General features: G+C 41.6%; 1 protein-coding gene across 1 annotated transcript in view; it reads right to left on the bottom strand.

The window, feature by feature from the left end:
• Positions 1-21033: 21033 nt before the first annotated feature.
• LOC102166104 (protein furry homolog) overlaps positions 21034-26542 on the bottom strand; it is a gene marked incomplete at its 5' end in the record, with an annotated part of 44406 nt that continues 38897 nt past the window's right edge. Inside the window, 2 exons of the mRNA XM_021081813.1 lie at positions 21034-22436; positions 23104-23306. Of these exons, the coding sequence (XP_020937472.1) occupies positions 22178-22436; positions 23104-23306 (462 nt within the window). The remainder of the gene's footprint in view (positions 22437-23103; positions 23307-26542) is intronic.

Below are 26542 nucleotides of genomic sequence, written 5' to 3'. Positions count from 1 at the left end.
GAACATTCTCTTATACTATGCACAAAAGTAAACTCAAAATTGCTTGAAGACCTAAATGTAACACAGGATACTATAAAACTCCTAAGAGAAAAATGTAGGCAGAACACTCAGACATATTGCAGCAAGGATTTTTTTTTTCTTTTTTTCTTTTTTTTCTTTTTAGGGCTGCTCCCACGACATATGGGGGTTCCCAGGCTAGGGGTCGAATTGAAGCTATAGCCACTAGCCTACACCACAACTACACCAATATCAGCTCCAAGTTACATCTGCAGCCTACACCATAGCTCACAGAAACAGCAGATACTTAACATACTGAGCAAGGCCAGGGATTGAACCTGTGTCCTCATGGATGCTAGTCAGATTTATTTCTGCTAAGCTAAGACAGGAACTTTGCAGCAAGGAATTTTTAAATCCATCTCTCAGAGTATTGAATATAAAATCAAAAAATAGACCAATGATAACTAATTAAAAGCTTTTGAGAGGTGGGATCAAGATGGTGGAGGAGTAAGATGTGGTGCTCACCCTCTCCCACAAACACATAAAAAGAACCCATCCACATGTAGATTGATTTGTACAAATTATCTACTGAACACTGACAGAAGACCTTAACCTCCATAAAGGGCAAGAAGCCTTCCATATAACTGGGTAGAACCAAAGGAAAAATGAAAGAGAAGAGAGAAAAAAGGAATCAGGATGGGACCATCACTCTTGAGAGGAAACTGTGAAAGAGAAAGAGAATCTGCACTTTGGAGGCCACCAAACACACAGGGAAATCAGCTGCGACTGAGAGGGAACCTCAAAGCCTCAGAAAAAAGTGGAGCAGCTGGACTTAGGACGGCAAAGCAGAGCCACACCAGCTGCCCTTGGACACCACAGCCTGAGACATTTGGGCAGGAACTGGGTGCTGAGACTCAGGCTGCAGAAGCCAGTTCTGGGAAGAGGACTGGGATTGGCTGTGTGGAGCCAGCCTGAAGGGCTAGGGAGCACTGCACCACGAACTGGGGAGTGGAGCCTGTGGGCCCACAGGAGAAGCAATGTACCAAGGTTTTTTATACTCTTTGATGTGTTGGTAAATGAAATTGTTTCCTTAATTTTTTTTTGATATTTGATTGTTTGGATACAGGAATGAAAGAGATTTCTGTGTATTAATTTTATATCCTGAAATTTTACTGAATTCATTATGAGCTCTAGTAGAATCTTTTGGATTTTCTATATATAGTATCATATCATTTGCATATAGGGACAATTTTATGTCTTTTCGTCTGATTTGGATTTATTTCTTATCTGATTTATATGCCTAGGACTTTCAAAAGTAAGTTGAATACAAGTGGTAAGAGTGGATATCCTTGTCTTGTTCATGATATTAAAGGAAATACTTTGAGCTTTTCACAAGTTTAAAAAAATCAGTAAATCTTTAGCCAGTCTTTTCAGGAAAAAGTGGAGAGGTCCCAAATTAAAATAAGTGAAAAAGGAGAAATTACAACTGATACCACAGAAATACAAAGGAACCTGAGAAACTACTGTTACCACCTATATGCCAATAAAATTAATAGTTTAGAAGAAATGGACAAATTATAGAAAGGTACAACCTTCCAAGACTGAATCAGGAATAAAAAGAGAATATTAACAACCAATTAAAAGTACTGAAATTAAATCTGTGATTAAAAATCTTCCAGCAAATAAAAGTCTAGGACCAGATGGCTTCACAGGTGAATTCAAACATTCAGTGAAGAGTTAGTACCTATCTATCTGAAACCATTGTAAAGAGGTGCAGAGGAAGGAACACTTTCAAACTTATTCTGTGAAGGCATCATCACCCTGATATCAAAACCAGACAAAGATACCACAAAAAGAAATGCAGGTCAATATCGTTGATGAATATAGACGCAGAAATCCTCAACAATATACTAACAATCTGAATCCATAATACCTTAAAAAGATCATTGACCGTGATCTAGTGGGATTTATCTCAGGGATGCAAGACTTTTCAATATTAGCAAATTAATCAGTGTGTTGCACCATGTAACAAATTGAAGAATAAAAACCATATGATCCTCCCAATAGATGAAGAAAAAGCTTTTGATAAAGTTGAACACTCATTTACAATAAAACCTCTTTAGAAAGTGGGCATAGAGGGAACTTACCTCAACATAATAAAGCCATATATGACAGACCTACAGCTAACATCATACTCAACAAACTCTTTCTTTCTGATTTATTCTTGGAAGGTTATATTTTTCTAGGAGTTTATCCATTTCTTACGGGTTTTCCAATTTGTTGGCATATAAGTGTTCATGTTATTCTCTTATGATTATTTGTATTTGTTTTATCAGGTGTATTTTTTGTTATTTTTAAATTTTTTTTTTCTTTTTGTCTTTTGCTGTTGTTGGTGTTGCTATTTCTTGGGCCGCTCCCGCGGCATATGGAGATTCCCAGGTTAGGGGTTGAATCGGAGCTGTAGCCACCGGCCTACGCCAGAGCCACAGCAATGCAGGATCCGAGCCACGTCTGCAACCTACACCACAGCTCACGGCAACGCCGGATCGTTAACCCACTGAGCAAGGGCAGGGACCGAACCCGCAACCTCATGGTTCCTAGTCGGATTCGTTAACCACTGCGCCACGACGGGAACTCCTATTTTTTAAAAATTTTTATTTTTTCCGTTATAGTTGGTTTACAGTGTTCTGTCAGTTTTCTTCTCTACAGCGGAGTGACTCAGTCACACATACATACATAATTTTTCTCACATTATTCTCCAACATAAGTGACTAGATACAGTTCCAGTGCTATGTAGCTGGATCTCATTGCTTACCCATTCCAAAGGCAATAGTTTGCATCTATAAACCCCAAATTCTCAGTCCACCCCACTCTGCCCACCCTCCCCCCAGCAACTGTAAGTCTGTTCAAGTCCATGAGTTTCTCTTCTGTGGAAAGGTTATTTGTGCCATGTATTAGATTGCAGATATAAGTGATATCATATGGTGTTTGTCTTTCTTACTTACTTCACTTAGTATGAGAGTCTCTAGTTCCATCCATGTTGCTGCAAATGGCATTATTTTGTTCTTTTTTATGGCTGTGTGGTATTCCCTTGTGCATATATACCACATCTTCTTAATCCATTCAAATGTCTGACATTTAGGTTGTTTCTATGTCTTGGCTATTGTGAATAGTGATACAATGAACATATGGGTGCATGTATCTTTTTCAAGGAAAGCTTTGTCTGGATTTATGCCCAAGAGTGGGATTGATGTATCATATGATAGTTCTTTATTTAGTTTTCTGAGATACCTCTATACTGTTTTCCATAGTAGTTGTACCAATTTTAATTTATTATTTTTTAATTTAGATTCTCTTTTTTAAAAAATAACCCAGATAAAGTCTTATCAACTTTATATTTTCAAAAAACCAGCTCTTTGTTTCATTAATCTTTTCTATTTTTGGGTCTCTGTTTATTTCTGCTCTGACTTTTATTATTTCCTTCCTTATGCTGACTTTGGGCTTTGTTTTTCTTCTAACTCATTTAGATTGTAGATTAGGTTCATATTTTTCTTGTTTACTGAGGTGTGCTTGTATTGCTGTAAACTTCCCTCTTAGAATTGTTTTCGCTGTGTCTCATAGATTTTGAAAAGTTGTGCCTTTATTTTCATTTGCCTCATGGTGTTTTCTGATTTCATCACTGACCCATTTTTTTTTTTTTTTTAGTAGCATATTGTTTCGTCTCTTCATGTTTGTGTTTTAACCATTTTTCTGCCCATAATTGATTTGTAGTTTCATACTGTTGTGGTTGGAAAAGATGCTTGATGTAATTTCTGTATCCTTTAATTTGTTGAGACTTATTTTGTGGCCTAGCATGTGATCTATCCTGAGAACATTCTGTGTGCACATTAAAAGACTACATATTCTGCAGTTTTGGAATCGAAGATCACATAGATATCTGTTAAGTACAACTCGTGTAATGTGTCATTTAAGGCCACTGTTTCCTTAGTGATTTTCCATTTGGATTAACCCTCCATTGATATAAGCAGGGTGTTAGAATCCCCTATTATTATTGTATTACTCTCTGTTTTTCCCTTTATGTCTGTTAATATTTGCTTTATATATTTAGATGCTCCTATATGAGGTGCATATGGGGTAATGAGGGTTATATCCTCTTTTTGTATTGATTCCTTTATCTTAATATAATCCCTTTTGTGTCTTCTGTTAAAGACTTTGATTTACAATTTACTTTGTCTGTAAGAATATTGCTCCCCCACTTTCTTATTTCCATTTGTGTGAAATATCTTTTGGCGTCCCTTCACTTGCAGTGTGTATGTATCTTTTGCTCTGGATTGGAAGAATTTATATTGTTAAAATGTCTGTATTACCCAAAGCAATCTATAGATTCAATGCAATCCCTTTCAAAATACCTATCACATTTTTCACAAAAAAATTGAACAAAAAAAATCCAAAAATTTATACGGAACCACAAAAGGTTTTGAAAAACCAAAGCAATCTTTGGAAAAAAGAATAAAGGTGGAGGCATCACATTCCTGATTTCAAACTACAATACAAAGCTATAATAATCAAAACCTCTTGTGATATTGGCATAAAAATACACACATAGATCATTGGAATAGAATAGAGAGTCCAGGATAAATCCCTGAACATATGGTCAATAATTAATGACAGAGGAGTCAAGAATATACAATGGGAGAAGGACAGTTTCTTGAATAATTGATGTGTAAAAACCTGGACAGTTGTGTACAAAAGAATGAAACAGTACTTTTCTCATTCACTATACACAAAAATTAACTCAAGGTGGATTAAAGACTTGACCATAAGTTAAAAAACCTTAAAAACTCCTAAAAGAATACATAGATTATAATCTCCTTGATGTTGATGTATATTTTTTTAAAATCTGACTCCAAAGGCAGTGTCAGTAAAGGAAAAATAATCAATGGGACTGCAAACAGAAATCTTCTGCACAGGAGAAAATGTCATTAACAAAATAAAAGCCAACCTACTGAATGGGAGATGATATTTGTAAATCATATATCTGATAAGTGGTTCATACCCAAAATATATAAAGAAATCATTCAACTCAATAATAAAACAAAAATTCAGTTTAAAAATGAGCAGAGGATCTGAACAGGCATTTTTTCTAACATGGCAGTGATGTCTGACAGGCACATGAAAAGATGCTTGGCATCACTAATAATCAAGGAAATGCAAATCAAAACTTCAATGAGATATCACCTCATGCCAAACTGGATGGCTATTCTTTTGGTATTTTACTTTTTAATTTTATTGATTACATAGTTGATTTACAATATTGTGTTAATTTTTTCTGTTCAGCAAATGAGTCAATTATATTCATTTTTGTGTTCTTTTCAATTATTGTTTATCACAGCATATTGAATATAGTTCCCTGTGCGACCTTGTTGTTTATCCATTCTATATATAATAGTTTGCTTCTGCTAATCACCAATTCCCAATCCTTCCCTGTCTACCTGCCTGTGGCAATGACAAGTCTGTCTCTATGTCTGTAAGTCTATTTCTATTTGGTAGATAGGTTCATTTGTGCCATATTTTAGATTTCATGTGACATAATATGGTCTTTGTCTTTCTCTGACTTCCTTCACTTAGTGTGATAATTTCCAATTGTATCCATGTTGCTCCAAATGGCATTATTTCATTCTCTCTTTTTTTTTGATGTTTTAAATCATCCAATTAATTTATTACATTTATAGTTGTACAACGATCATCACAATCCAATTTTATAGGATTTCCATTCCACAACCCCAGCACAACCCCCCACCTCCTGAACTATCTCCTTTGGAAACCTTAAGTTTTTCAAAGTCTGTGAGTCAGCATCTGTTCTGCAAAGAAGTTCATTTTGTCCTTTTTTCAGATTGCACATGACAGTGAAAGCATTTGATGTTGGTGTCTCATTGTATGACCGACTTCACTTAGCATGATAATTTCTAGGTCCATCTGTGTTGCTAAAAATGCTGGTATTTCATTCCATTTAATGGCTGGGTAATATTCCATTGTGTATATATACTACATCTTCTTGATCCACTCCTCTATCAGTGGGTATTTAGGTTGTTTCCATGTCTTGGCTATTGAAATAGTGCTATAATGAACATTGGAGTACATGTGTTTTCTCTGGATAGATTCCCAGGAGTAGGATTGCTGGATCAAATGATAATCCTATTTTTAGTTTTCTGAGGAATCTCCACACTGTTTTCCACAGTGGTTGCACCAATTTACAATCCCACCAACAGTGTAATAGGGTTCCCTTTTCTCCACATCCTCTCCAGCACTTACTGTTTGTAGACGTTTTGATGCTGGCCATTCTGGCCAGTGTAAGGTGTTACCTCATGGTGGTTTTGATTTGCATTTCTCTAATAATGAGCGATGTTGAACATCTTTTCGTGTGTTTTTTGACCATCTGTATGTCTTCTTTGGAGAATTGTCTCTTTAGATCTTCTGCCCATTTTTTGATGGGGTTGGTTGTTTTTTTGATATGGAGCTGCCAAAGGTGTTTATAAATTTTGGAAATTAATCCCTCGTTACTTGCTTCATTTGCAAATATTTTCTCGCGTTCTGTGGGTTATCTTTTCATTTTGTTTAGGGTTTCCTTTGCTGTGCAGAAACTTTTAAGTTTGATTAGGTTCCATTTGTTTATTTTTGTTTTTACTGTCATTACTCTAAGAGGTGCATCTGAGAAGATGTTGCTGTCATTTATGTCAGAGAGTGTTGGGCCTATGTTTTCCTCTAAGAGTTTCATAGTGTCTGGTCTTATATCTAGGTCTTTAATCCATTTGGAGTTTATTTTTGTGTATGGTGTTAGGGAGTGTTCTAAGTTCATTCTTTTCCATGTGGCTGTCCAGTTTTCCCAGCACCACTTGTTGAACGGGCTGTCTTTTCTCCATTGTATATTCTTGCCTCCTTTGTCATAGATGAGTTGGCTGTAGGTGCATGGGTTTAATTCTGGACTTTCTATCCTGTTCCACTGATCTATATTTCTGTCTTTGTGCCAGAACCATACAGTTTTGATGATTGTTGATTTGTAGTACAGTCTGAAGTCCAGGAGCCTGATTTCTCCAGCTCCATTTTGCCTTTTCTGGATATCTTTGGCTATTCTGGGTCTTTTGTGCTGCCAAACAAACTTTAAAATATTTTGTTTGAGTTCTGTGAAAAATGTCCTTGGTAATTTGATAGGGATTGCATTGAATCTGTAGATTGCCTTGGATAGTATAGTCATTTTGATAATATTAACTTTTCCAATCCATGAGCATGGTATATCTTTCCATCTATTTGTGTTATCTTTGATTTCTTTCATCAGTGTCTTATAGTTTTCAGAGTACAGGTCTTTTGTCTCTTTGGGTAGGTTTACTCCCAGGTGTTTTATTCTTTTGGATGTGATGGTAAACAGGATTGCTTCCCTAATTTCTCTTTCTGTTCCTTCGTTGTTAGTATATAGTTGTGCCATCGATCTCTGTTTATTAATTTTGTATGCTGCAACTTTGCCAAATTCATGGATGAGCTCTAACAGTTTTCTGGTAGAGTCTTTAGGATCCTCTAGGTATAGTATCATGTCATCTGCAAATAGTGATAGTTTTACTTCTTCCTTTCTCATTTGGATTCCTTTTATCTCTTTTACTTCTCTGATTGCTGTGGCTAGGACTTCCAAAACTATGTTGAAGAGTAGTGGTGAGAGCAGACATCCTTGTTCCTGATCTCAGCAGGAATTCTTTCAGCTTTTCACCATTGAGATTGATGTTAGCTGTGGGTTTGTCATATATTGCCTTTATCATGTTGAGGTAGGTTCCCGTTATGCTGACTTTCTGAAGGGTTTTTATCAGAAAAGGGTGTTGGATTTTGTCAAAGGCTTTTTCCGCATCTATTGAGAGGATCATATGGTTTTTATTCTTCAGTTTGTTAATGTGTTGTATCACACTGATGGATTTGTGGATATTGAAGAACCCTTGCATCCCTGAGATAAATCCCACTTGATCATGATGTGCAATGCTTTTAATGTATTGTTGGATGTGGTTTGCTAGTATTTTGTTGAGGGTTTTTGCATCGATGTTCATAGTGAAATTGGCCTTTAATTTTCTTTTTTTGTGGTATCTTTGTCTGGTTTTGGTATCAGGATGATGGTGGCCTCATAGAATGAGTGTGGGAGTAGGCCGTCCTCTGAATTTTTTTGGAATAGTTTCAGAAGGAGAGGTGTTAGCTTTTCTCTAAATGTTTGATAGAATTCGCATGTGAAGCCATCTGGTCCTGGACTTTTGTTTGTTGGAAGTTTTACAATCACAGTTTCAATTTCAGTTCTTGTGATTGGTCCATTCATCTTTTCTATTTCATCTTGGTTTAGTCTTGGAAGATTGTACTTTTGTAAGAATTTGTCCATTTCTTCTAGGTTTTCTGTTTTATTGGCATATAGTTGCATATAGTAGTCTCTTATGATCCTTTGTATTTCTGTGATGTCTGTTGTTACTTCTCCTTTTTCATTTCTAATTTTATTGATTTGAGTCTTCTCTCTTTTTTTTCTTGATAAGTCTGGCTAAGGGTTTATCAATTTTGTTGATTGTTTCCAAGAACCAGCTTTTCGTTTCATTGATCTTTTCTATGGTTTTCTTTGTTTCTATTTCATTGATTTCTGCTCTGATCTTTATGATTTCTTTCCTTCCTCTAACTTTAGGTCTCATCTGTTCTCTCTCAAGCTGCTTTATATGTAAAGTTAGCTCATTTATTTGAGCTTTTTCTTGTTCCCTGAGGTGGGCTTGTATTGCTATAAACTTTCCTCCTAAAATGGTTTTTGCTGCATCCCATAGGTTTTGAAGTGTCATATCTTTGTTGTCATTTGCTGCTAGGTATTTTTTTAATTTCCTCTTTGATTTCTTCAGTGATCCATTGGTTGTTTAGTAGCATGTTGTTTAGTCTCCACGTGTTTGTGTTTTTCACAGATTTTTTTCTTGTTCTTGATTTCCAGTCGTATAGCATTGTGGTCAGAAAAGATGCTTGGTATGATTTCAATTTTCCTAAAGTTACTGAGTTTTGATTTGCATCCCAGGATGTGATCAATCTTAGAGAATGTTCCATGTGCACTTGAGAAGAATGTATATTCTGTTGCTTTTGGATGGAATGTCCTATAAATATCTATTAAGTCCATCTAGTTTAATGCATCATTCAGGGCCTGTGTTTCTTTATTGATTTTCTGTCTGGATGATCTGTCCGTTGCTGTAAGTGGGGTGTTAAAGTCCCCCACTATTATTGTGTTATTGTCAATTTCTCCTTTTAAGGTTGTTAGCAGTTGCCTTATATATTGTGATGAACCTATATTTGGGGCGTATATATTTAAAATTGTTATACCTTCATCTTGGATTGATCCTTTGATCATTATGTAGTGACCTTCCTTGTCCCTTAAAATATTCATTTTAAAGTCTATTTTGTCTGTTACGAGTATTGCTACTCCAGCTTTCTTTTGATTCCCATTTGCATGGAATATTTTCTTTCATCCTCTCACTTTCAATTTGTATGTGTGCCTAGAAGTGAAGTGCATCTCTTAAAGACAGCACATGTATGGATCTTGTTTTTGTATCCAGTCAGTCAGTCTATGTCTTTTGGTTGGCGTATTTAGTCCATTAACATTTAAGGTAATTATTATTATTATTATTATTATTTTGTCTTTTTGCTATTTCTTGGGCCACTCCCGTGGCATATGGAGGTTCCCAGGCTAGGGGTTGAATTGGAGCTGTAGCCCCCGGCCTCTGCCAGAGCCACAGCAATGCAGGATCCGAGCCGTGTCTGCAACCTACACCACAGTACATGGCAACGCCGGATTGTTAACCCACTGAGTAAGGGCAGGGATCAGACCTGCAACCTCATGGTTCCTAGTCGGATTCATTAACCACTGCACCACGATGGGAACTCCTAAGGTAATTATTGATATGTATGTTCTTATTGCCATTTTATTAATTGCTTTGAATTTGTTTTTGTTGCTCTTTTTTTCTTCCCTTCTTCTCTTGTTCTCTCTGCTTCTGGTTTGATGACTATCTTTAGTGCTGTATTTGAGTTGATTTTTCTTATTTGTTTGCATATCAATTGTAGATTTTTGGTTTGCAGTTATTCTGAAGTTTTGATATAAGAGTCTATATGTATATGAGATTGTTTTAAGTTGTTGTTCTCTTAATTGCAAGTTCATCTCCAGTGTCCTGCATTTATACCCACCTCTTCTCATGATTTCTGATTTTGGTGGCATAAGTGTGCATGGATGATTTCGTATCTTTACTGTATGTATACCTTTACTGGCGAGCCTTGTCATTGTGGTATTTTTGTTTCTGGTTGTGGCTTTTTCTTTTCTGCCTAGAGAAGTTCCTTTAGTATTTGTTGTAAAGCTGGTTTAGTGTTGCTGAATTCTCTCAGCTTTTGCTTATCTGTGAAGCTTTTGATTTCTCCTTCAAATCTGAATGAGAGCCCTGCTGGGTAAAGTAATCTTGGTTGGAGATTTTTTTCCTTTCATCACATTAAGTATATTGTGCCACTCCCTCTAGCCTGCATCGTTTCTGCTGAAGAAACTGCCCATAACCTTATTGGGGTTCCCTTGTATGTTACTTGTTTCTTTTCTCTAGCTGCTTTCAATATTTTCTCTTCGTCTTTAATTTTGGTCAGGTCTATTATGTGTCTCAGGGTGTTCCTCCTTGGGTTTATTTTATATGATACTCGTTGTGCTTCCTGGATTTGAGTGAATGGTTCCTTTTCCATGTTAGGGAAGTTTTTGGCTATTATCTCTTGGAATATGTTTTCTGTTCCCTTCTCTCTCTCTTCTCCTTCTGGCACCCCTATAATATGGATGTTGGTGCATTTAACGTTGTCCCAGAGTTCTCTGAGACTCTCTTCATTTGTTTCCAATCTTTTTTCTCTTTTCTGTTCCTGCATCTGAAATTTCCACTGATATGTCCTCCACCTCACTTATTTGTTCTTCTGCCTCCTGTATTCTGCTGTTAGCTGCTTCTAGTGAATTTTTTATTTCAGTTATTGTATTTTGCATCTCTTCTTGTTTCAGTTTTACATCTTGTATCTCTTTGCTCGGTGTTTGCTGTAAATTATCCATCTTTGGTTCCAGTTTATTTTCAATGTCTTGCATCATCTTCAGCATCAACAGTTTAAAGTCTTTTTCCTGAAAACTGAGAATCTCCTCATAGCTTAGCTGATTTTCTGGGGTTTTTCTTTCTCCCTCATCTGAGTTACAGTTCTGTCTTTTCATTTTTATAGGTTTTTGGTGTGGTGACCTTTTTATAGATAATAGAATTGTAGCCTCTCTTACTTCTGCCATCTGCCCCCCTTGTGGCTGAAGTTGATACAGGGGCTTGTTGTAGGCTTCCTGATGTGAGGGGCTGATGCCTGCCCACTGGTAGGTTGAGCTGATACCTATCCCTCTGGTGGGTGGGGCTTTGTCTCTGGGTGATATTAGAGGTGGCTGTGTGCCTGGGGGGTCTTCAGGCAGCCTGTTTACTGAAGGGTGGGGTGTGATCCCACCTGGATTGTTGTTTGGCCTGGGGCTTTTCAGCACTGATGGGTGGGTCCAGATTTTCCCAATGGCCACCTCCAGAGAAAGGCAGCTGCTGAATATTCCTGAGAGCTTTGCTTCCAATGTCCTTCCCCCACAACAATCCACATTTACTCCTGTTTTCCCAGGATGTCCTCCAAGAACTGCAGTCAGGTTTAACCCAGATTCCTTTGGAGACTTTGCTTTTCCCTGGAACCCAGTGCACATGAACGTCTGTGTGTGCCCTACAAGGATGGGGTCTCCATTTCCCCCAGTCCTGTGGAGCTCCTGCACACAAGCCCCACTGGCCTTCAATGCCAGATGCTCTCCCAGTGCCAGATCCCCACACATGGGATTTTGATGTGGGGCTCAGAACTCTCACTCCTATAGGTGAGTCTCTGTGAACCAGTTACTTTCCAGTCTGTGGGGCTTCCCACCAGGGAGGTATGGGGTTGCTTATATTGTGTAATTTCCCCTCCTTCCTCTTAATGTGGCCTCCTCTTTGTCTTTTGGAGTAGGATATTTTTTTGAAAGTTTCTGGTCCATTTGGTTTAAGATTGCTCAGCATATAGTTGTAAATTTTGTTGTTTTTAGGAGAGGAGTTGAGCTCTATTCTATTCTGCCATCTTAATCCCATCCTATTCTCTTTAATTGCCGAGTAATATTCTATGTGTGTGTATGTATGAATATATATGTGTGTGTATATATATACACAAATCTTCTTTATCCATTCATCTGTTAGTGGACATTTACATTGTTTCCATGCCTTGGCTATTGCAAATAGAGTTGTCTTGAACATAGGGATGCATGTATCTTTTCGACCTAAATTTTGTCTGGATATATGCCAGGAGTGAGATTACTGGATCATATGTTGACTCAGTTTGTTGGAGAACCTCTATACACTTCTCCATAGTGGATACACCCAATTTACCAGCACTTATTATTTGTAGACATGTTCCTTCCTTTTCTTTTCTTTTCCTTTTTTTTCTCTTTCTTTCTTTCTTTCTTTCTTTCTTTCTTTCTTTCTTTCTTTCTTTCTTCTCTCTCTCTCTCTCTCTCTCTCTCTCTCTCTCTCTCTCTCTTTCTTTCTTCTCTCTCTCTGTCTCTCTTTCTCGCTCTCTCCCCCTTCCTTCCTTCCTTCTTTCTTTCCTTTTTAGGGCTGTACCTGCAGCGTATGGAAGTTCCAGGATAGGGGCTGAGTTGGAGCTACAGGTGCCAGCCTATGCCACAGCAACACCAGATCCGAGCCACATCTGCGACCTGTGCCATAGCTTGCAGCAACGCTGGATCCTTAACCCACTGAGTGAGGCCAGGGTTTGAACCTGCATCCTTGTGGACACTAATTGGGTTCTTAACCCACTGAGCCACATGGGAACTCCTACTTGTCAACTTATAAATGATGGCCATTATGACTGGTATGAGGTGGTAATTCATAGTTTTGAATTGTATCTCTAATAATTAGTAATGATGATCATCTTTTCATGTGCCTCCTGCAGAAAGGCTATTATTAAAAGGACAAGAAATAGCAAGTGTTGGCAGGAATGTGGAGAAAAGGGAACTGGTGTGTCATGTTGATTGGGATGTAAATTGATGCAGCTACTGTGGAAAACAGTATGAAGGTTCCTTGAAAAATTAAAAATAGAACTACCATATGATCCAGCAGTATGCCTTCTGTTACTTATTCAAAGAAAATAAAAACAACTAATTCAAAAAGCTATGTGCACACCAATGTTCATAGTGCCATTATTTACCACAGTCAAGATCTGGAAGCTATCTAAGTGTCCATTGATGGATGAATGGATAGAGAAGATGTGGTATACATATACATGGAGTATTGCTTAGCCATGAAAAAGAATGAGCTCTTGGTATTTGTGACAACATAGATAGCCATTGAGAGTATTTTCCTAAGTGGAATAAGTCAGAGAGACAAGGACTGTAAGATTTCACTTATTTGTGCAATCTAAAAGCTAAGACAGACTAAAGCAAAGCAAACTAACAGATACAGAGAAAAGATGGGTGGTTGCTAGAGTTGGGGGGCGGGGGGTTAGAGGGTGAGCAAAATGAGTGAAGGAGAGAGGTACAGCTAACAGTTATAAGTCAGTTGTTGGGATATAATATACAGCATGGTCAAAAATAGTGCATTGCAAATTGGAAAGTTTCTGAGAAATTACGTCTTAAAATCCTCATAAGAAGAAAAAAATTCTTGTGTAACTTGTATGGTGACAGATGGTGCATAGACTTAGTGGGGTGACTGTTTTGCAAAGCACACATATGTTGGATCATTGTTTTGTAATCTAAAACGAATAGTTTATATCAATCATATCTTAATAAAAAGAGTGGGTGGGCAAGCAGAGGAGGGAGAACAAAGTATGAAATAATTGTCTCAGGTAAGAGGAATCTGAAATTATCAAGGGGCTTAATTGTATTTTACGATTGTCTGGCAGTGTTGAGGGCTCTTTTGGAAACATGGCACTCTAAGATATTTTTGGGTGCAGTTGTAGTAATTTCACATTTCAGCATGTGCAGATGTGGAAAGGTTTTAACTAGTTGGGCAAGACAGGGGTATGATAATTGTTGCAAAGGGTGGGGAGCTGGAGTAAAAATGGCCTGGGAGCATTCCTGAGTGGGATGCTTCAACATGAGATTCTGGAGCTGGTGTCCCTGTTGCTACGGGCAGGGTTTTTGTATAGCCATGAAAGTCGGTGGCCATGAAAGTGGGTGGCCATGGTGGGAAGGAAGGGAGCAATGACCCCTGGAGGTAAGAATATTAAAACTGAGAGGAAAAAGATACTCTTGGGGTTATCCATGAGGATGCTGCCCTCCCGAGGAATGATCTGAGACCTTGGGGTGGAGAGGAAGACAGCAATAAGCTATTGTCTAGTCACTGAATAAGGTGGTGTAAGCAGGAGGGCATTAGATCAGTGGTTCTCAGCCACAGCCACAACTTAAAAACCACAGGGCAGGGCCCTATCCTGAGGGTTTGATTTAGGGGATCTGGAGTGGGGCCTGGGCCTCAGAGTATTTGAGGAGCTTCCTCCGTGACTCTGACATGCTCCCTGGTTCACAGGCAACACTGTGGGTGACGGACCTGAGGAAGGCAGGTGGTCCGTGCCGCTGGGCAGTGGGAATTTCAGAGTCTCTGGGCTGTGGGAAAGAGAAATAAAGAGAGGAGGGTTGGAGATTGTGGAGGGAACAAGGAGAGGCTTTGTCACCCTCCGGACCCAGGAGCTCTAGACGTTGGTGGCAAGTGGCCCATGTTCTTGGAACCCGCAGTTAGCATACGGTGTTTGAGCAAGAGTGTGCTGTTCAAAGCAGGGTCTGGGCTGGAGGAGATGGTGGCAGAGAAGGAAGCATCTGCCGGGAAGTGGCTTTGTAAGTGGACCTCAGTGAATTCCAACGACTCACTTCCCGTGACTTCAAATACAAAACAAAGTAACAAATCATTGATAGATTTGAGCTGGCATCTCCACGTCAACAGCCCACAGGGGAAAATGAGGGAGGGTGTGCCCTTGACTGGAGAACACTTTTGTGTCTCCTAATTCGGTGACTTCCAAAGTGACGGGTTATTAAAATGCTGGTTTGGTGGACCCCATGCGGGATGTACCTGAGTACTCATTTTCAACAAGCACCTTCCTGTGAGTTTTAGGTCCAGGAACCACCACAGCAAGTGTTTCAGCCTTGCCAGTGGAGTGAATTAGAATCACCTGCGGGGATTAAAATGGCCCTGGAGCTGCACACTTAAGACAAACCCACCTCTGGAGAAGTGGAGTGGGTATTGGTGTTTTAAGGTCCCCCCATGATTTAATGTGCGACTAAGGTTTCAGACTCCTCACTCTACACCCTGACTCGTACAGGGGAGAAAGGCGTGTGCTCCGCCTGTTCCTCAGGGGCTTTACACACCATCTCTGTTGCTAGCCTTCTCAATGGCACACTCACATCTGCTCGCCACCTTGGCTCGGCTATCTAATTTTAGCCCTCTCGGAGTTACCATGTCTGAAAATTAAATCTGGATCTCAACTTGCCAAGCACGCACGTCTTCATCTCAGGAACTGCCAACTCCGTGCTCTCAGTTACTTGGACCAAACTTGGGGGTCTCTCCCATTGCACCCACCATCAGCACGTCCTGTCGGCTCACCTTTGAACTATTTCCAGAACATGCTGTCTTTTATTTATTTAGTCTTTTTGGCTTTTCTAGGGCCGCTCTCGCAGCATATGGAGATTCCCAGGCTAGGGGTCCAATCGGAGCTGTAGCCACCAGCCTACACCAGAGCCACAGCAACTCAGGATCTGAGCCTCGTCTGCAACCTACGCCATAGCTCACAGCAATGCCGGATCCTTAACCCACTGAGCAAGGCCAGGGATCGAACCTGCAACCTCATGGTTCCTAGTTGGATTCGCTAACCATTGTGCCACGACAGGAACTCCAAGAACATGCCCTCTTTTGACCACCTGGCTGCTGCTACCCTGGCCCAGGCCATTGTCATCCACGGGTTGCAGTGTGGCAGTAGCCTTCTAACTGGTCCTCCTGCTTCTGCCCCCCTATAGTCTATTCAGCACATAGCAGTTAGAGTAATCTTTTTTATATGTATTTTTTTCTGTTTATGAACCTTTCTCTCTTTTTTTTTTTTTTTTGGTCTTTTTGTCTTTTTCTAGGGCTATACCTGCGGCATATGGAGATTCCCAGGCTAGGGGTCGAATCGGAGCTGCAGCCGCCAGCCTATGCCAGAGCCACAGCAACGTGGGATCCGAGCCACGTCTGCGATCTACACCACAGCTCACGGCAACACTGGATCCCCAACCCACTGAGCAAGGGCAGGGATTGAACCTGCAACCTCATGGTTCCTAATCAGATTCGTTAACCACTGAGCCATGATGGAAGCTCCCTTTTTATTTTTAAAAATTTTTAAATAGTTTAACATATTTCTTTTTTGGCAATTTAAAAACGTTTATAGTTGTACAACCATCATCAAACCTAATTTTAGAACATTTCCATCCCAAACCTCCAGTCCATCTCCCTCCCAGGTGCCCCGTCCCCTTTGGTAACCATAAGTTTTTCAAAGTCTGTGAGTCTGTTTCTGCTCTGAAAATAAGTTCATTTGTAGTCTTTTTTTAGATTCCACATATAAGTGATAGCATATGATGTTTATCACTGTCTAACTTTACTTAGCATGATAATTTCTAGGTTCATCCATGTTGTTGCAAATGCCATTATTTCATTCTTTTTAATGGCTGAGTAATATTCCATTGTATATATGGACCACATCTTCTTTATCTACTCCTCTTGTTGATGGACATTTAGATTGCTTCCATGTCTTGGCTGTTGTATATAGCGCTGCAGTGAACACTGGGGTACATGTATCTTTTTTGAGTCATGATTTTCTCTGGATAGGTGCCCAGAAGTGGGATTGCTAGATTGTATGGTAATTCTGTTTTTAGTTTATTGAGGAATCTCCATAATGTTTTCCTTAGTGGTTGCACAGTTTACCTTCCCACCGACAGTGTAAGAGGAGATTCCCTTTTCTCCACCCTCTCCAGCATTTATTGCTTGTAGACTTTTTGATGGTGACCATTCTGGCTGGTGTAAGGTGGAACCTCATAGTAGTTTTGATTTGCATTTCTCTAAGAATGAAATGTTGAGCGTCTTTGCAATGTTTTTTCTCATCTGTCTGTCTTCTTTGGAGAAATGTCTGTGTAGATCTTCTGCCCATTTTTTGCTCAGGTTTTTTTGGTTTTTTGGTAGTGAGCTGCAGGAGATGTTTATATATTTTGAAGATTAATCCTTTGTCAGTCTCTTCATTTGAAAATATTTTCTTCCATTCTGTGGGTTGTCTTTTCATTTTGTTTCAGGTTTCCTTTGCTGTACAAAAAGTTGTAAGTTTAATTAGGGTCCCAACTGTTTATTTTTGTTTTTGTCATTACTCTAGGAGGTGGATCTGAGAAGATATTCCTGTGGTTTATGTCAGAGAGGGTTTGGCCTATGTTTTCCTCTAAGAGTTTTATAGTGTCTGGTCTTATATTTAGGTCTTCACTTCATTTTGTGTTGTATTTTTTGTGTGTGGTGTTTGAGAATGTTCTAATTTCATTGTTTCACATGTAGCTGTCCAGTTTTCCCAGCGCCACTTACTGAAGGGGCTGTCTTTTTTCCATTGTGTCTTCTTGCATCCTTTGTCGTAGATTAGTTGACTGTAGGTATGTGGATTTAATTCTGGGCTTTCTATCCTGTTCCACTGATCTTTATTTCTGTTTCTCTGCCAGTACCACACTGTTTTGATGACTGTAGCTTTGTAGCATAGTCTGAAGTCAAGAAGCCTTATTCTTCCAGCTCCGTTTTTCTTTCTCAGGATTGCTTTGGCTATTCAGGGTCTTTTGTGTTTCCAGACAAATGTTAAAATGCCACTGGTAATTTGATAGGGATGTCATTGCGTTTGTAGATTGCCTTGGGTGGTATAGTTGGTTTTGATGGTATTGATTCTTCCAATCCAAGAGCATGGTGTATCTTTCCATCCAGGGTAATCCATTTTAAAAAACGTTTTATGTTGGTAAAATATAATAATATAAAATTTACCAGCCCTGTTCATAACTCAGCAGCCTTAAGTACATTCACAATGTTGGATAACCTTTACCACTATGTCCAGAATTTTTTCATCATTCCAGATAGAATGGGCCTTTATTTATTTATTTATTTAGTCTTTTTAGGGCTGCACCTGTGGCATATGGAGGTTCCCAGGCTAGGGGTCGAATAGGAGCTGTAGCCACTGGCCTACACTACAGATCTGAGCTGCCTCTGTGACCTACGCCACAGCTCATGGCAATGCCAGATCCTTAACCCACTGAATGAGGCCAGAGATCCGAACCTTTGTCCTCATGAATGCTAGTCAGATTCATTTCCTCTGAGCCATGATGGGAACTCCTAGAATGAGCCTTTTAAAACACAGGTCAAAGGTCAAAGCATCTCACTGTTCTGCTCCCCAACATCCAGTGCCTTCACTCAGTACAGGCCCAGGTCCTTTCTGGCCCACATGACCCTTTCTGCCACCCTGTGGCCACTGGCCACTGCCCTCTTCACTCATTTTGCTCGGCCACTGGCTTCCTTGCTGTCCCTTCAAGGGGAGCAGCTTCTGCTTCAGGATCCTCGCACTTGCTTTTCCCTTTTCTGAAAAGGTCTTTCCCCAGATACCCATGCAGTACCCTCACTTCCTTCATACCTCTGCTCAGAAATCATCCTGCTGGAAAGGCTTCTCTGACCCCCTTTCTGTTACTCTTGTCCCTGTTTTGTTGTTGATCATGACCTGGCATAGACAGACAAGCCTTCTCCCCCCTCCCCCCAAAATGTAAGCTTCCAGAGAACAGGGATGCATCTGTATTGATAAGCACAGTATCCTCTGAGGTGGTGCCTGGCCCCGAGTGGGTACACTGTAAACATTTGCTGAATGGAGGGAAAGATTCAGCTCAGGCAGGCCTTCAAATGTTAATTAAGCCTAAGTAAGTATATAAAAAGCTTAAAAAAAAACCAAAACCCAGCCTTAGTGAGAGATTATTAAGGGAGTGTAAAATCACCCATGGACGTATCTGTGCTCTTCAGGCCGGTCTCAGGAAGCAGATGTGAGCTACTGATAGAACCAACCTGGGGGGCCCCGTACTTCTCTAATTTGGCAATTCCCTGAAGAGAACAGCCTGAGGATTTGGAAGATGAAGGGCTTAAAGATCTGAGCCTGCGCGTTTGTGTGCACGGGTGCAGTGCTGACAGTTACAAGCATCTTTATTTCACAGCTGTACTGACATTAACAGTCTCATCTGTTGGTGCGAATTAAGACATTGACATGTCTCTAAAGCGTGGGGTGCTTTTTCTAAAATACTTGATGTGGACATTCCAGATTTTTTTTTTTTTTCGTCTTCTTGTCTCTTTAGGGCCACACCCGCAGCACATGGAGGTTCCCAGGCGAGGGGTTGAATTGGAGCTGTCGCCACCGGCCTACACCAGAGCCACAGCAGTGCCAGATCCGAGCCACGTCTGTGACCCTACACCACAGCTCACGGCAACGCCAGATCCTTAACCCACTGAGCAAGGCCAGGGATCGAACCCATGTCCTCATGGATGCTAGTGGAGTTTGTTAACCGCTGAGCCACAGCAGAACTGCCCTGGACATTCCAGTTTTAATTCAGTCATGCCTCAGTTGCAGTGTACTTGGCTGCATTGGCTTTTATGCCAGGGGATAAAGTGGATCGCATTTTGGGGCTAGAAAGCAGGGACCTGTGAGGAGGCATTTCTCTGAGTGAGAGGCCTCTGCCCGCTCCCTAGGAGGCATCTCCACGCCTCCTCTCCTCTGCATCCCTGGGGAAGGGAACATTGATGCTTCAGTCACAGAGGCTCAACATAGTACCAGGGGGGCACAGATCCAAAGTCGCTGTGGGGCTCTGCTGGGGTGGGGCTGCAGCTTCAAAGGGCCTTTCTTCTACACTCAAGGGAGACGCAGTGAAGGAAGAGCGGTAAAGGAAAAGAAAGCTTTCACATGAACAAATCTGGTTTTTTCTTAAAAATAACAAAACAGGAAAAAACAAAAACAAAAACCCACCACCACCACTACTTCCCATGACTATAGAGTGTAAGATATTATTGCAATCTCCTTTTTAAAGCGTAATTGATCATGGTGGTTCTTTGCTGTGGTGGACAGTTCAAGTCCTGACTAGTCAGTCCTTTCTGCTGTGGGTCCCGCAGAGCTGAGAGCGGGCCAGTTGTAAACCACAGAAACCTGCACTTGGTGAGTTGTCTCCCCGCCCCCCCCCCCCCAAATCATGGAGAATCATTTGTAAGGTAAGCTGAAAACCATCTGAAGAGTATGTTGACAGCAATATCCAAAAGGTCATTAAAATTAAGTTTGATGTATAATAACATGAATTTTGGGGGATCAGGCTCTCTATTGCCGGATACTTCTAAAAAATGACTACTTACGATTTCGTTGCTTGAGGAAAGCAGGTTGTATTCATGAATCTAAGAAGTATGAGGAGGAAGACAGGAGAAGTAAATTATGTTCCCATGTCCCTGTTTTTCGAGTGGGGTGAAGAATAGATGAGTGTTGGGGAGAGAATTAAAATTACCAGTACTTCTGCTCTTTATGAGGCTATTTCAAAAGCTTAAGGATGACAACCTCAGGAGGGGCCATGGACAGTTAGATCCTCTCGATTTTCTTGGACTGCTCTCTTTGCTGAAGGTCCCAATCTCTGTTGGGTGTCTGCTTCCGAGAACGTTAGAGACCTTCTGCTTCCCAGGGTCACTGTGCTTGGCTTGCCGCACAACCCCAGTGGCTGCCCTTCATGGGACACACATAAGGGTGGTACCTTTGGGGTTGTTGCCATGGCAGCCCCCATGCAAAACTGTAAACATGTCAAAGGCAGAAATCCTCATTAACCAGAAATAAAACCCAGGATCAATAGGTAATTTTTTTTTTTTTTTTTTTTTAGTCTAAAGGACGGTCTAAACAGAATATCAACCGAGATTACATCACAAAAACTTTGAATGTATTTACAGAGTGAATAAGTTACATAGATAAAACTTTGACTATGTTTCTGATGTGGAACAGGTTTATACATGCACGCAGCTAACACGTGACAGCAGTAAGTTTAAGGAGAAAACTTAAGAATGGCCCTTTACATATATATTACAAATAAAATGACAGTTCTTAAGAAACAAAGTGACAACTCATATTTTACCTTCATGATTCTATTTCTGGCTATCCAAATGGATATTAAATATGCATGCGTAACAGGTGGAAAGATTTGGAATTTATAATGTGAAGGTCTTTAACTTTTTGCTACAAAATGGCAAAGTTGGTTAAAATTAACACTCATCCTTCCGTAGTATAAATACGCTCATAAAAGCAACCTTCTAGTAAAAAGCAGCCAAGATCCTTAAAAAAAGGTCTATCCAGACCGTTTTTGGTACAAGGGTCCTGATCACAGACCCCTGCAAAGAGATCCAGGGCTTGCAGAAACAGTAGCCTAGCAACGTAAGAAAAGTACTTCATAGCAGCTCCTTTTAGATACAGTAATTGTCTTCAAATTTCAGTGTACATTAAATTGTCCATTTACAATTCCCTTTTCACAAACACAGGCTGTCAGCTTTTGACCGTCTTACAGTTTTCAGTGGCCAGCTTCATTCTGCCTGCCCCTTCCTCAGCCCACCAAAAAAAAAAAAAAAAAAAAAAAAAAAAAAAAAAGAGAAAAGGGAAAGAATGTACAAGTTTGAGAATATAAAATATTTTTAGTGAAGAAAACATTGCACTTTTGCCAATCTAAAATTGTTTCTAGAAAGGAAGGTACTGTTGGAAGTAGTCGGCTTTGGTATGCGACGAGAGTCACGTCTGCAGTAGTGAGTTGCATCTGTTTAGCAAAACGAGGACACGTGTGTGCCACACGGGCGTGACCGATGGAGTCTGTCCTGGCAGGTCCTGTGTGACCTTGGTTCTTAAGTATTGCTACACGTGGGAGGTTCTGCCCCATCCTCTCTAGAAAAAGTCCTACAGGTAACAAGAGGGAGAACAGTCCGCCCCAGCCTTTGGAAGGCTGCGAAGACGCTGAACGACGTCGCCCCAGCACGGCAGCAGCCCCAGCCTGGCCCCCTCGGGGGACGGGCGGCTGCTGTCAGAGACTCGTGCCGGAAGCGCTGGAGTCGGGAAGGAAGGCGGTGAGGACGCGGTAGCTCTGGGCCCTGCGGATCATGTCCCGGATCTCCAGGTTCAGCTCCATCAGCTTGGTGCAGATCTCGGTCAGGCTCTGGTTGGACCCCACCAGCGCGTAAGTACCCGTCTGTCCCAGCGTTTGATGACGGAAGTAAATGTTCAGCAGCGTCTGGACCTCATCGTCAGAACTGCTCCCAAAGATGTCGTTGGGCCACAGGCTTCTGCAGTCAGAAAAGAACGGCCGCCGTGAGGGGCACCATTGCTCACAAGGCTGAGCGGCTCGGGATCGCGATTCGGTCAAGAATCTTACTTTTTTAAGGAAGCGCTTCAATGGAGATGCGACTTACACACTATGCAGTTCAACTATCTGAAACAGACAGTGCTGTGGCTTCTTAAGAGGAAGCTCAGAGCGGGGCAAACAGCACCTTAATCGCAGTTTGAGAATACTGCACCCTGTCGATTTTGATTAAAAAACACATGACACATCACAATACCAGAATGGAATCTGATAATCCCCAAAGCATGTGTTTGCTCTAGAGAGCATTCTGGCTCCATGCCTGTGCGGGCACTGTCCCCGTGTAGGGAGGAAAACCCCGCAGAGGAGGCATTCCAATAATGCGTTTGAAGGTTATCTTGGGGCGTACTTCGAAGGGTTTAAACATTTTAGGGATGTTTACTACCTTAACGTATTAAATGCTTTAAAGAGTGTTTCGATACTTTTAAAACACGTTACCCATACCTTACCCGGGCAGGCATGGTCAGAGCACAGAGCGCGAAGGATCTCTATAAAACATGGCGATGCTCCGCCCCTTGGTGCTCGAGTCCCAACCCCGACCACGTGGCTCCTCGGCAGGGCCCTCTTTTGACACCTGCGCTGGACACAGTTACCTGCATTCCCTGATCTGCCGAAGCGCCTTGCCCAGCTGGTTGTTCTTGAGGCACTCGAGCATGGACTGGATGGCTGCTTCGGTGGACGTGAAGGTGGGTTCGGCCCAGGCCCCCTCGGCGTAGAGGGGCTCCGCCGCGATGGCCGCGGTGGCCTCCTTCAGGCTCTTCTTTAGGTCACTCAGTTCCCTGGACATGTTTAGCAGCTGTTTAAAAAAAAGGTATTTTTACTGTGTTTAGGTGCCTGCTGGACTTTCCATCCCCAAAGGAGAAGGATGTGTGTGAGGCCTGGTGAAGCACGAGCTCAGGATGGTGGTAAAGGGATGCGGGCAGATGGAACCGTGCTTGGTGTGCGGAAGGCTTTGGGGAGGCAGGCCTTGAATACCTACGTAGCAACAGCTGGGATGCGCTCTTCTGTGAAAGATTAAGGCTCCTTTTAAAATGCTTTCTATTTAAACAGAAGGACTTGCCTAGAAGTTAAATGCAGAAGAGAACAGCTTTGGGAGCTGGGTGGAGCTGCATGCAGTTGCCCGTTCTACGTTCTCGACGGGTGCAGACTCAAGCAAATGCTTTTATGTGCCTCAGTTTGTTCATCTGTGAGACTGAAATATCATCCACGCTGCAGATATTTTTGAGATTCAAATTTGGCACAGAAGTGCCCAACATAGGTAATCACGACCAGGGAAGCTGTTTGGAGAATATATTTTTCTCCCTATTTCTATGCCATGGGAAAGATTAAAGACAGAATATTTAGGGCAAGGAGGAAATCTCAGTGTCATGTTGGTATTCATGTTACAGAAGTAAGAGAGTGTCCCTCAGAATTACTGGAACCAAAAGCTCCAGCGCTGTTAAAAAGGAAATCCTAAGAGAGGCCGGATGGCTCCTCTTACGAGTGACCCAAACGTGTATCACAAAGGACAGCTTCTGCCGTTTGACCTTGAGAGCATGAAAAAGAAAGGATGTTTTTAACATTTTTTTCCCTTTGTAAGGAGATGCCCCTTTTCTGTGGAACGTTGATTCACCCACATCTTCACCTTTCTCATTCCCAGCTTGCTTGTCGCACAGGTTAGAGAACTGAAGCCTTTGGGGCCCATCTGCCTGCACCGAGATGCCTGTTAAACCCAACTGTCTACTCCAGCCCCAGGCTGAAAGTGCAACGAGGTAATAACCCCTTTATATGAGTTGGTACAGTATCTTTGGTATATAGCTGTTACGTTTGAAAGTGGATTTCCTATTTTAAATGTAGGTAAGGTTTTTGTTTTTTGTTTTTGTCTTTTGAGGGCTGCTCCAGCAGCATATGGAAGTTCCCACGCTAGGGGTCGAATCGGAGCTGCAGCTGCTGGCCTCCCTCAGAGCAACACAGGATCTGAACTGCATCTGCGTCCTACACCACAGCTCATGGCAATGCCCGATCCCTAACCCACTGGGCAAGGCCAGGAATCGAACCCGTGTCTTCATAGATGCTAGTCAGGTTCGTTACTGCTGGGCCATGACAGGAACTCTAAACGTAGATAAGTTTCAAATACAGTATGCGTGTGTATAGTACTTAAAAAATTATCTATATTTAAAATGAATAGAAATTCACTTTAAATTTATTACATTAAAATAATTAAAATGGGTAGAAATTTAAATTTATTAGATTTAAAATAATTATAGGTAGGCGTTCCTGCTGTGGCGCAGTGTAATTAAGAATCCGATGGCAGGAGCTCAGGTCACTGCAGAGGCACAGCTTCCATCCCCGGCCCAGGGCCGTGGGTTAAGGGATCTGATGTTCCTGGATTCAATCCCTGGCCTGGGAACTTTCCATATGCTGTGGGTGCGGCCATAAAAAAAAAAAAAGAAAAGGTTATATGTGTATACACAAATATACATATGTAACACATCATTTACTACTCGAGTGAAACTTAAATTCCTTCTTTAATATGGAAAATGACAAGTGAATTGCATTTGCATGTCCTTTCTTTTTGAGCAAAGGCAGATCTGAGCATCCTGTCGATACCTGCCAGAAGAGTAAATTTTACCCTGACACTGAGGCAAACAACAGTCCACCCTGCCTTCTCTTTGATCCTCTGTGACTGTGGATGGAAACTGGTTGTGAAGAGCTCTTCATAAACAAACATGTCTGACTCCTGCTTGCCTTGAAATGGGCGTTTATGGAAGGACCATTGACCCTTGAACAACGTGAGGTTGGGGCACTGTATAATTTTTTTTGTCTTTTTTTTTTTTTACCTTTTCTAGGGCCGCTCCCACGGCATACGGAGGCTCCCAGGCTAGGGGTCTAATGGGGCTGTAGCCCCCGGCCTACGCCAGAGCCACAGCAACGCAGGATCTGAGCCACGTCTGCAACCTACATCACAGCTCACAGCAACACTGGATCCTTAACCCACTGAGCGAGGCCAAGGATCGAACCTGCAACCTCATGGTTCCTACTCAGATTCGTTAACCACTGCACCATGACGGGAACTCCGGGTACTGCATAATTTTGATGCCCCCCAAAACTTAACTACACACAGCCTGCTGTTGACCAGAAGTCTTATTGAAAACAAGCAGTCCATTAACACCTACGTTGTATGTTGCTCGTACATCATATTTCTTACGCAGTCATGACTTATGTACCTTGTTCTCTATTTGTTTTGATATTTTAAGATTTGCAGTTTCAGTTTTTTCAAATTGTCACAAATCCCTCCCCCCCATTTTTCAATGTATATATCAAAATGTCTGTTTAGAAGTGGATCTATGCAGTTCAAACTCATGTTCAAGGGCCAATTGTATCCTTAAACCTGTACAGTTGCCTTCCTTTTTTCCAGTTGCCTTCCTTTTTTCCAGACAAAATAATAGACTGACAACCACAATATCTGTCTCCTCCTCCCACTCTCCCAACTCAGACCTGATGGTTCCTGGGCTCCATCCTCGCCTGGCTGCAGACCCTCCTATCTGACCCCCTGCAAGACAGTGTCACACCTGCCGTGACCAGCAGGCAGGAGGCTTGAGTGTGGATGGACAGTCACCTCGGTCCTCAGCCATCACGGGGTCAGGCATGGCACCGCCGTCACTGCGTTTGTCTGTGACAGGACCTGAGCATCACCCCCTTTCTCTCTCTCTCCCTCTAGTTTCAGTGACCTTTTGTCCTAAACATCTCCCCCAGGTCCTGCTTCCTCCCTGGCCCTAGCATTTCTGTCCAGGTTCAAACTCTGATCAGAGCTATTTCATCAGCCTCATAACTGGTCCCCTGTCTGCCCTCCCGTTGTCATCAAATCCACCCTCCACATCCCGGCTAGAAAGATGTAACGACACACTCCAAGGCGGGGCATCGCCTGCGAGCTCCCTCATCTCATCTCCTGGGCCTCCGTCCACTGGGCCTTCGGGGGTGGCCTCTGTTTTCTAGAAATACCTAAGCGCCTGCCCGCCTCGCTCTGTTTCTCACGAGCACGTTTATGCCCAG

Source organism: Sus scrofa, unplaced genomic scaffold (assembly GCF_000003025.6).
Source record: "Sus scrofa isolate TJ Tabasco breed Duroc unplaced genomic scaffold, Sscrofa11.1 Contig238, whole genome shotgun sequence".
NCBI lineage: Eukaryota > Metazoa > Chordata > Mammalia > Artiodactyla > Suidae > Sus > Sus scrofa.
Note: the sequence above shows the minus strand (reverse complement) of the source record. Positions and strands in the feature narration are given on the sequence as shown.